Genomic DNA, 11,137 nt, shown 5'->3' with positions numbered 1-11,137 from the left:
AGTCCCAGGGGGAAGAGGGTGAGTATTAGAGGGGGGGCGTGCTTCCTTTGAAATCACTGCTAATCAATAGATGGCCACAAGGCCAAGCCAAGGGCAGGAGCCTTTGGCCAAAGGCCAGGGGAGGGTGTGAGAAGATCAGAGCCAGCGAGCCCTGGGGAGGGTGCAAGCTGACATCCAGGCTCCTTCCAGTGCTGGCGTGCTGACAACAGCCTTCCCCACGGCCGGACGGAAGGACAGACGGATGCAGGAGCACGAAAAATCCCAGAATCTAATTTTAGCTGAGTGCTCCCGCCTCCCCTGCTAACAGAGAGCAGAGCTTCCCACCCCTGCCCAGCTCCTGCTCTAATGGAGGTACCAGCAGGTAGGGAGATAGCCCCACACACACCGCTGGCCAGGCCAAGCCGTAGGGTCTCTGCAGAGCAGGCCCTCCAGCTAGCACAGGGAGGGGCTTTGCTGGGTTGGGTGCCCCCCACCCCCCGCCTGCTCCCCCATTGCTGAGGAGGCAGATACTGAAGCCAGTTAGTGACACAGTTGAGATTAAACTGGGTGGGTTGGTGTCCTGGCTCTGGATGACCTCAGGCAAGGCACTCAATCCCCCTCGCCTCAGTTTCCTCTCCTATAAAAATGGCAATTGTAGTTGCTTTAATCTTAGATGACGCACATCAGGCACTAGTCCTGATGACTCAGAGCTGTCATTATTCCTCTGTCACTGCCCATCTCAGAGGGCCCCAAATGGATCAGTCACCCCAGACCCAACCTGCCTCTGCACTAAGGCGCAGAAGTGAAGAAAACACAGCCCTAAACCTGCCTGAGAGTCTGACCTGAAGAACAACTGATTAACTCCAGGAACTTCTGAATCTGGATCTTCCAGAAAGCTGGGGGCACAACAGAGATGGAGCCTCAAGCTAGGGGACCTTAGGGATCTTGGGGTCAACCCCTCATGGGCAGGCAGGGCACCAAGGCCCCAGGAAGGACCCAATCCTGCTCAGGGGCAGCTGGACAAATGATGGCAAGAGGAGAGCCTGACCTTGGACTCTTAGCCACCTCCTAGCACTAGACAGTGCTAGTTCTCCCTGGCACAAAGCCCCTCACCAACCCACCCCTTCACAGCGACCAGGCCCTCTAGGCAGAACTCCTGGCCAGCATCCGGGAAGCCAAAGCTGCCCTGCATCAGCTCCACCTGGGCGGGTGGGTGGCTTTTCAGGCCCAGCCAGCAGCAATCCCATCTCCACGGTCTCACATCCGGTTCTCAGCACCACTTCCCAAACACAGAAGAGTATGGGGAGACGTGGGGGCCTAATGAACTCACAAACCACAAGCCCCCTCCTCCTGGCACAGGTACCTTTTGAGCAGGTGGGATGGGGGTGCCTCCTGCAGCAAAGCCCCCAAGAGGAATTCCCAGCAGCCCTGAATTTCTCAGCAGCTGGCCTGAGGCAGAGGCTGAGACTGGACTCCCTTTCACAGGTGTCCCCTGTGATCTAAGGACCCGGACTCTTACGCAGTGTATGAAACTGGAGGGGTGATATCTTCCCAAGCCATCCACCCCACCTCTTCTTTAACTGTCTTCTTAATTGGTCCCTCCCTTTGCTGGGGATGTCTTAAGACAGGTGATAGAAGGGTCTTCAGAAGGTAGAAGTGCTCCCTGCCAGCGCAGCTCTCCTCCCCCTGGTAAACTGCCAAGGCTCCCTGCTGCCTCCTGTCCCTTACCCTCACCCCCAGGGTGCGTGAGGGATTTACCCCCAGGAGGACCGAGGACCGTGCTATTCCCCCACCCCCATCTCTGCTGCTCTGTGCCCGCCTCTTCGACCACCCCCCTTCCTCAGATGGGCTCAGGGTGAAATCAAAAGTAGGTACTACTCACACAGAACAGCAGGAATGGGGTGTGAGAGGAGGCGGAGAAAGCAGACTGCGAGCCAGGGCTCCTGGGATCCGGCTCTAGCTGCACCACCTACAAACCGTGTGACCATGGCCCGACCCTGGGGCTCTGCCCCTCAGGCTCTTCATCTGAGACCTGAACAAAGTAGCAAAATAGGAACAAGCCTGCCACAGGCCCCAGCATACAGCAAACTGTCCCAGATGTTTCCCGAATGCAGGCCTGTCATTCCTTGAGTCTGGATACCTCCCCTCGGGTAGGATGGCGTGGAATGGTGGGCAGCGACGGGCAACCTGCGTTCCAGGCCAGCTCTGCCACCGTGTGCCTGGGGCGGGTTGGGGGGGTGGTCCAGGTGAGTCATCTCTCTCTGGGCTCCAGTCACTTCTTGAATAAAATCCGGGGTTTGGCCTGAGCTGTCAGGAATGGACAACCTGCGGGACACACGTACCATCGCTTACATGTTCTGAGGCCTGTGACAGACGGGAGCGGTCCGTCACCCCACCACCACCTACTGAGCCCCGCCAACAGCAGGTTCCGAGTCCCCCAGCAGCTAGCACTACTGAACGAGAGCAAGAGGACCACGAAGCTTTGCGATTCAGGGACCCAACTGGGTGACCTTGAGCCTCAGTGTCCTCTTTGGCAAAATGGCCCCACCTAGCAAGATTGTGAGGATTGAGGAACTAAGATATTCAATATTAGTATTCAAAACGGGCTGCCAGCTGTCCAGCTCCAGCAGAGGTTACTCTCTGCCACCATCTGGGCAGGGGGCTCTTCCCCCAGGCACAGGGGCCCACCCCTCACAGACCCTCAGGTAACACTGACAGTGTGGTCTCGTGGGTGACCTCTGGCAAGTCAGTACAACTTTCTGAGCCTCAGTTTCCCCTGAATAAAATGGGCTGATACTACTTTTACACAGTGGGCATGAAGATTACACAAGGTAATTAGACAAAGTGCCAGAAAAGTGATTGGCTCAGTAAATGGGAACAAATGGGCTGCTTTAATCTACCCTCATCAGGCTCAGGGCCCTGGCTTTGGAAAGCCAGGCTGGTAGGAATTGCTGGGAGCTCCTCCGGCCAGGATGTGGTTTCTCATCAAGTCTCCGTGTCCACCAGCAATGGTGGATACATAGGAGTCTCCATCGGTCACCTGTGGTGGAAGCCATGGCCCTGGGAAATGTGAATCCTGGATGGATTCTTAGCACCATACCCTGGGGCCTCACCGCTCCTCCCTCTGCCCTTCTTTCCCAGGCCTCACCCCTCCCCGGGGCCTCCTCTGCCCTCAGAACCAGGCCAACCTGGCTTGGGCCTCAGAGGCTACCCTCACTGAGGTAGAACGGGATGCCTGGTGGACCAACTCCTCACCCAACTCCCTGGGTGGCCCTGGGGTCTCAAAGGCCTCATTTGAGAAACAAAGAGATTGATAGGAGTGATATCTGCAGATCTTCCAACTCTGGTGTTTGTGACCAAATCATAGTGTGGGAGAGGCCGGAGCAGAGCAGCTCTAGTCCATTCTCCTGCCCTCATGGAAGGCAGCAGCTGAAAGCACTCTCGGTTACCATCCTGCCCTTCCTCCCATGTTCCTCCTGCCCCCTGTGGGTGGTGTCCGATGACCTGCTCTGGCCCCCAGCCGCCACACCTGACCACAAGGCAGGGCTAACTTCAGGCTGACTCTCAAACCATCTCGAATCCACCAAACCACACCCTTGGCACATGCTGTCCCTTGTCATAAACACCTCTCCTATCTTGCTTCTTGGCGTACTCCTGTTCTTCCCCCAAGACCCCCTCCTCTGGGAAGCCCTTCTTCTCCTCCTTTGGCAAGCAGCCAGTCTCAGGCTACTCTGGCCACTCTCATCCCACTGACTTGCAATAAGGGATGCTGAGTGGACAAAGCAGGTGGGCAGGTAAGTAGGTACCAGGCAGCCACGCCTAGGGGAGGAAAGGGCAAGTGGCCCTGGGAGGGAGCCCATGCTTAGAGATACTATGCAAGTAGCTGAGAAATAATTACTCTTGGCAGCCTTTGGGCAACAAGGACACAGCTCAATTATTACAAAATATCCTTTATTGATAAAATAGCTCGGACTTTAAAAAAACAAAACAAAACAAAAACACCTGCATATCACAACAAGGGGGCCACAGGCAGCCACAATTGCAGGAGTCCCATGGGACACACACAAGACCAGTCAGCAGATGTCACACGTCAGCCATTCCCCTGGCCCCAGCCTCCCCAGCCTCGCCCCAAGACCATGCCCAGGCTTTACACTGAGCTTGAGGGAGTCCCTATCCCCAGAAGGGATTCTTTGGTCTTCTCCATTCCCTGCACCCCAGAAAACTCTCTCAGGACTTCTCCAAATCTGGCCAGGCCCACCAGAGTGCCACTGTGCCAATACTAGATACCTGCTGGCTTAATGTCAAAGCAGGGCCACTCCTTGGAGAAGGGGAAACGTCCTTCAAATGCTCCCAAGTGCTCTGGTTGTCGGGTCCTGGGATGGGGAGACAACCAGGAGGGAGAGGCCCCTGGAGCCCCATCAGGGGGATAGAGCAATGGGGCTGGGTCAGAGATGGCCAACTGGCCCCCACCCAGGGTAGGGTCGGTTATACATCACAGGGACCCACTGGGGGCTTGGAGCCCTGGCCTGGGCGCTCTGGTGGGAGGCTCCTGCAGGAGTCCACAGGGCCCTCATTCACCTGTTCTAGCCCCAGCACCACACCCAGGAGCTCTGTCACCCACCCCAGGCTCTCACCCCAGACTGCTCCCATGGTGTGGGTATTTTTAGCTATTGTGGGGAAACAATTAGCCTGCTTGATGACAAAAGACTTTTCCCCCATTGCGGGGCCCAAGCCACTGAAAACCCCCATAGTGTTGTAGGTGAAATGTCGAGAAGTTGTCATGCAGCAGAATAACTAAACCCTTGCAGGCGCAAGAATGCGTTCTCGAAGAAATCCTTAGACTGAAATAGTGGTTCTATCATTCCCCCCTTCCAGTTTGGGGTAAGAATTCACACACCCCAAGCACAGAACAAAAGTCTACAGGAAGACAGGTGGTGGTAAACACAGAGAAAGGGGCTTTTTATGTCACCAAATAATCACATTTTCTGGTTCTCTAGTGCGTTTCCCCATGGAGCTCAAAGCTTTCTGCAAAGGCTTTCATCTTCCTGCAGCAAGTAGGCGGCAAACCATTGTTGCCAGGTTTTTGCAGGGGGTGAATGCTAGTGATCAGGGGGATCTCCTGTTGAGGCAGAGGCCAGGCCTCCAGACCACCCCACCAAGGCTAGGCATCCACTGGTACATGCCCACCTCCCAGAGGGTGCCCGGTGAGGAAAACGATTCCAGAAAAGGTTCTGGCCCTTAAAGGGGCTACAAATCCAAAAGTAGGTGGAAAGGGAAGAAGGCCCAGAAACCGTGCCAGACCATAACATCCCCCACCCAGGACCTGATGGGGACCATGGGCATCCAACGTGGATCCCTCAGTTCTGTCTCCTCCTCAGCAGCACGTCCTCCTGGGAAAAGTGGAAGGCTGGCTTCCTGCTCTTTACCAGGGGAAGATGAGAAACAAAACCACCACAAGCAAGTGACCAGCCAGGAAACACAGGGTCCTGGAGAAAAGGAAAGCCCACTCATGGGTACTTGCAGGGGCTTTGGGTACTGGGAGGGAAGTGCTCTATCCTGGCCTGGCTTTAGAGGCTTCAGATGGACCCCTGCTAACAGCACCCCTGCCCCTGTCCCTCCCAGGGGGCTCCCAAGATGAGGTCTGCAGGACGAGAAAGCCCCAGCGAGGTGGCCACATAAAACAGGGAAGAATCAGAGTGGCCCTGGTGCCACCTGGCACCAACCCCACATGGGTGGCGGGCAGGTGGCTCACCATGCCGTCTGGGTCCACTGGCGGCAGAGGATCCTTCGGAAGGCACGGCGAAAGTCCTGGTTAAAGATGGTATAGATGACAGGGTTCAGCGAGCTGTTACAGTAGCCAATCCAGAAGAAGAACTGGAAGAGACCATGGGGCACCTTGCAGTGCTGTGGGCAGATGGCACCCAGGCTGTAGCTGAAGAAGAAAGGGAACCAGCAGAGCACAAAAACACCAATGACCACGGCCAGCACAAAGGTGAACCGCTTCTCCCTGGTCAGCTGTGCCCGCCGACGCCACCACTGCCCGCTCGTGGTGCCCACACCCCTGCCCAGGAGCACCTGGCCACGTAGAGTTGCCAGCACCCGAGAACCCTGTGGCTGCCGCAGGGGTGGGCTACAAGCTGCCGCAGGAGACGCCGGTAAGGCCTGAGGCTCACACTCTTCCTCCCCTTCCTCCATCTCGGCTTCCTCCTCCTGGAGATGCCCCACACACGCCTTCCTTCTGACTCTGGCCTGGGTTGGGAACGGCTGACCAGCTGGGTGGCAAGGCAGGGGTCCCCGGATCTTCAGAGGTATCGCCCTCTTCCTTCTCCCCAGTAGGCTTCGAGTGTCCATTGGCCTCTCCAGAAGCAGCCAGAGAGGCCAGGGTTGGCAGTTTGGTTGAAGCTGCCGTGGGGACCGAGTGGGGCTGCTTGGACTCACCCTCCCCGCGGCCCCCCGCGGCCCTGGGACCTCTGCGGTGACTGCGTTTGGCGATCAAGTAGATGCGCAGGTAGACAAGGATCATGATGAGGCAGGGCGCAAAGAAGGAGCCGATGCTAGAGGCCAGGATGTACCAGGCTTCTTGGTTGAGTTTGCACTGTGGGCGCCCGCGGGGCTGGGGCCCCTGGTCGCCCTTGTAGATAAGCGGCGGCAGGGAGATGACCGCTGCGATGAGCCACACGGTGAGGATGATGCACTTGATGCGGCGCGGGGTGCGCTTGGAGTTGTACTCGAGCGCGCGACTCACGGCCCAGTAGCGGTCCAGGCTGATGGCGCACAGGTGCACGATGGACGAGGTGCAGAAGAGCACGTCGAGCGCCAAGTACACCTCGCACCACGTGCGCCGGAAGTACCAGTAGCCCAGCAGCTCGTTGGCCAGCGAGAAGGGGATGATGAGCGTGGCCACCAGGATGTCGGCTGCGGCCAGCGACACCAGGAACAGGTTCTGCGGGGCGCGCAGCGAGCGGCTCGTCAACACGGCCAGGATGACCAGCGCGTTGCCGAAGATGGTGAAGAGGATGAGGAACGTGATGACCGCCGCGATGGCCGCGGTGGCCTGCACCGAGTAGGGCTCCTGGTGGTCCATGGCGGGGCGGGACGCGCCCGGAGGGGTCGCGCTCGGCGGGGGCGGCACCGTCCTGCGGGGCGAGGCTAGACGGGAGGCGCGGCCCCCCGGCGGCGCAGGAGGCGCTGGAGCCCCATGGCCGGGCGGGAAGGGGCCAGCCGCCGCCCTCCTACATCCTCTTCCACCGGTACCGGCGAACCCGCCGTCCTCCCCGGAGAAGTTCTCCAAGTTGCCCGCTGCCGGCCCCGCCCCGCCCCGCCCCGCCCGGGACCGGAGGAAAGTTGAGCCCTCCCGCTCCGAGGCTGCGGGACGCGCGCGGGGGCGCGGGGGCGCGGGGGCGCGGGGGCGCGGGGGCGCGGGGCCGGGCGGGGGGCGCGCCCCGGTTGTCGGGGTCGGCGCGCGGGCTTAGCCGGGAGCCGCGCCTGCAGGCAGCCCGCCGCGGCAGGGGAATGCGAGGAGGGCGAGCGCGCAGGAGGGAGGAGACGGGAGGCGGGCAGGGAGGCGGGCAGGGAGGCGGGCAGGGAGGGGGGGAGGCGGGGCGGGCGCGGCCGGGCGGACCCGGGGTGCGCGGAAGGTGCGCCTGGCGGGAGGCCCGGCCCGCCGCAGCCGCCCCGCGCCCCGCGCCCCGCGCCCCTGCCCGGGCGCTCCCGCCCCTCCTCCTCCCGGCCTCCGCGCCGCGGGAAGTCGGGGAGACCGGCGTCTGGGGTCCTCGGGACTCCGGGAAGGATGCTTGCAGGAGCGAACGGGGAGCTGGGACCGAGGCGGGACCTCTCTCCTGCAGACCCGGCCCGAGCCCCGCTTCCAGGACGGTGGGCGCCGGCTGCTCCCTGCCCCCGCCGCCCAGCGGCCCCAAGGAGAGGTGGCTGGGTGGGGCCCCGGGGCGTAATGAACCACACCTCCCACTCGGCGCCGGAGAAGCAAGCCGAGTGGATGGGGTGGGGGGAGCGGGGAGACTGCCCGGCGCCCCCTCCCCGAGGGCTTCCTTGCCGCGACCGGACCCCGTCGGACCTGCGGGGCCTTGGGAGGCGCGTGGCCGGGTCGCGGGCGCCCCCTGCCGCCGCCCGCTGTCTGCAGCTCGCGGGCACCCGGGAGGCCCCGCCGGTCGCAGCGTCCTGGGGGGCCCTGAGGAGGTTCCCAAGGCCGGTGGGGAAAGCGAGTGCTCAAAGATTTAGGACGTCAGCCTTCCTGTTCCCCCCGCAGCTCTCTCGGTTTCCTTCCCTAAAGGCAAAAAGGTAAGAGGAAAACTGGCTTGGACTCCAGTCTCAGCTTTTTAACACAACTCAGAAAAAGTGGGTGTCGGGGGCAGCTAGGAAGGTAGGAGCATCCCTTTGACTATGTGGTGACCAACCCACACACACACCCTCCCCCGCAATTCTGCTCACTCCTCTACATATGGAATGGCTGTGGAAGGAGCTAGATACGAAATTTCAGATTAATCACCCCACCCCATCCCTGACTCCAAGTGCCATAGGCTCCCCCTCAGCCCTACTCTGTGGCCACTGCCACCAGTGTCACTCTGGGCAGCCTTGAGGACACATTTTTTTTTTCCGCCACTCCTGGAACCCCTGGTGTTGTAACCCCAGCCTAGAGCCAGGCCTCGTATTTATAGCCCACGGCTCTGCAGGAGATCCTCTGTATAAATAAGCATCAAGCCACCTCTGAAAGTAGGGCTCCTCCAAAGGATCCCGCCCGGAGGCAGCGCGCACATTGGGCCTTCCCGCCTGCTCATCTTCGTGGAACCAGACCAGAACCGGGGACTGACCGCTCAGTGCCTACATGGTCTCACCCCGATCCAGGCTCGCACAGAAGTGGAGGGGCTCCTCCATCCAGGGCTGTCCCTGCTTCCTGCCATCCTACTCTGCTCCTTTCTAAGTCCACGTGCCCCTAGAGCTGATGGTGGGAGAGGACAACCAGCCTCTCTTACCTCTCTGGAGACAGATTTTATGGATGCATCCCCCACCCGCTGGCTGGGCTGAGCCTGGGCCTGTGGTTGCCAGAGCTGGAGGAGTCTCAGGAGCCCCTTCCCTGAGGAAGGACTGAAGGACCGCTTTCTCACCCTCTCCATACTCAGACCCGGGGGCTCTGTGGGTATCTCCCCAGACACTGCAGTCAGCATCAGCCCTGTGTTTCCTGACCCAACTTTTCCTTGAAAGGCACCAGGACCCCCAAAGGAGCTGCAGTTGGGGCTGCTCAGACTCTCTCCCCTGCCCCTTCCTCCCCACTTGGGCCTTTGCAAGGCTTCCCAGTCAGCTCTTCCCAAACTAGAAGAACGCTTCCTGGGGCATGGGGGTGGCCCTGGATCAGGGGAGGAGTGACAATGGAGGGTGATGACCTTCTATTGCCATTCCATTCCACCAGGGCTGGCCGACCTCAATCCCAGACCCAGAGCCTCCAGCAGCAGGAGCCGCCTTAATGCATCCCCAGCCACCTGCGGCAGGAGAAGAAAACCGTGAGGGGCACGGGCCACCTTCCTGGCCCCACCAGGAAGGTGGTGGTCTCTGACCATTCCTGAGCTCCCACATCTCCAATCCTTCTCAGGAGCTTGTTGTTCCTTCTGTGCTTGGTGAGCCCTCTCCAAGGCCCTCACCTCTCACCCTTCGCCCTCCCAGGGAGAAAGAGGTACCCCAATGTCCATGTTCTTTGACTCCACGTACACAGTGCCACTTTCACACTCAGATGTACTGAGGTGGTGGCATATGGCTTTGCCGTATCACTCTCCACCCCGACTTGAGCACTACATCCTTTCTCTGTCCCTAATACTGGCCAAGATTGCTAAATGATGAGGGGGAGTGGCAGTCTGGCATCAGTGGATGACATAACACAAACCTCTCTCAGGTAGTGTCCAGATGAAGGTGTCCCTAAGGGATGCCCTCGGAATGGGGGTGAAGGGGAGGTGACCTAGTACCATCTTTTCCAAAGAAACAGGGACAATGGTCCCATCCCTAGCTGTGGGAGACATGCCACCTTAGTTGAAAGCCCTGGGGCCACTTGTCCAGGCCTGAGAGAAAAGAGTGGCCCCAGATTCTCCTGTGCCAGGGCTCCATAGGGAGGATGCCCACTTGGGCTTCACACTCTAGCTCTCCCCAGAAGCCCCAGCCTTTCAAATCCCTAGGACCCTATCCTCCCTATCTTCCCAGACCCTTGAGTCATGCTCTCTATAATGCAAGTCCATCACCCTCTCCTCTATCTCACCTCACCTGACAAAACCCCAAGCCTGGGCAGACCTAAATCATCCTCCCTGCTTTTGCCAAAGCAGCTGCTTTTTCCGGAGCAAAACACTCACCGCATCAACTGGCCTTGCTTTAAAGTCATAACCACAAATCTCCAGACTTTCCTAGTGTGCTCACCTTTCCCCTTCAGAATCGGTATCCCACTCATCCTCCTCACCTGCACACCCTCCTCCACTCCAAGCTGTGACTTTGACCCAGACTTAGAAGATGAAATCCCTCAAACAGAAATTCACGACCCGCACCCCCCGCCAGCACCTACAACTGAGTTCCATCTCTGCTGGGAGGGCAAGACCTTTGCATGTGTCCCAAACCCTCTCCTGTCCTCCAGGACTCTACTCCTGCAATCATCACCCTCCGTTGTCACTCCTCCCCTGATCCGGGGCCACCCCCATGCCCCAGGAAGCCCTCTGTGCCCCCCTACAGCTGCTGCTATCTCAAAGTGTTCACTGCACTCTCTCCAATCCTCACATTCTCTCTTTAACCCTCCACTGGGTGTCTGCACCCTGTCCTCCACTGAATCTACTCCTGGTGGGTCATTCGCAACTCCATGCCATCAAGGGTGTCTTAATTTCTCAGCAACATTTTAGACAACAGACTGGTCCCTTCCCTGAGAACACTACAGGCTCCCTTCCTTCTCAACCTCCTTTTCTCCCCCAGATTCCCAATTGCCGATTCTCACTGATTTTATTTTGCCCTTTCTCCTCCAAGGACATTTGGCAATCCAGTACCTGGAAACATTCCTGATGGTCACAACAAAAAGAAGGGGGATGGTACTGGCATCTTGTGGGTAGAAGCCAAGGATGCTGCTGAACAACTTACAAAATACAGGACCACCCCCACAACAATTATAAGGCACAAAAACACT

The 11,137-nt window shown here is 59.0% G+C and overlaps 1 protein-coding gene across 1 annotated transcript; it reads right to left on the bottom strand.

The window, feature by feature from the left end:
• Window positions 1-3,913: 3,913 nt before the first annotated feature.
• ADRA2B (adrenoceptor alpha 2B) lies at window positions 3,914-7,283 on the bottom strand. The gene is given in 2 exon segments (XM_025454023.3): window positions 3,914-6,190; window positions 6,192-7,283. Coding segments are annotated over 2 exon segments (1,335 nt in total). The 5' UTR covers window positions 7,064-7,283; the 3' UTR covers window positions 3,914-5,727.
• Between the last annotated feature and the right edge of the window lie 3,854 nt (window positions 7,284-11,137).

Source organism: Canis lupus, chromosome 17, assembly GCF_003254725.2.
Source record: "Canis lupus dingo isolate Sandy chromosome 17, ASM325472v2, whole genome shotgun sequence".
Lineage (NCBI taxonomy): Eukaryota > Metazoa > Chordata > Mammalia > Carnivora > Canidae > Canis > Canis lupus.
Note: the sequence above shows the minus strand (reverse complement) of the source record. Positions and strands in the feature narration are given on the sequence as shown.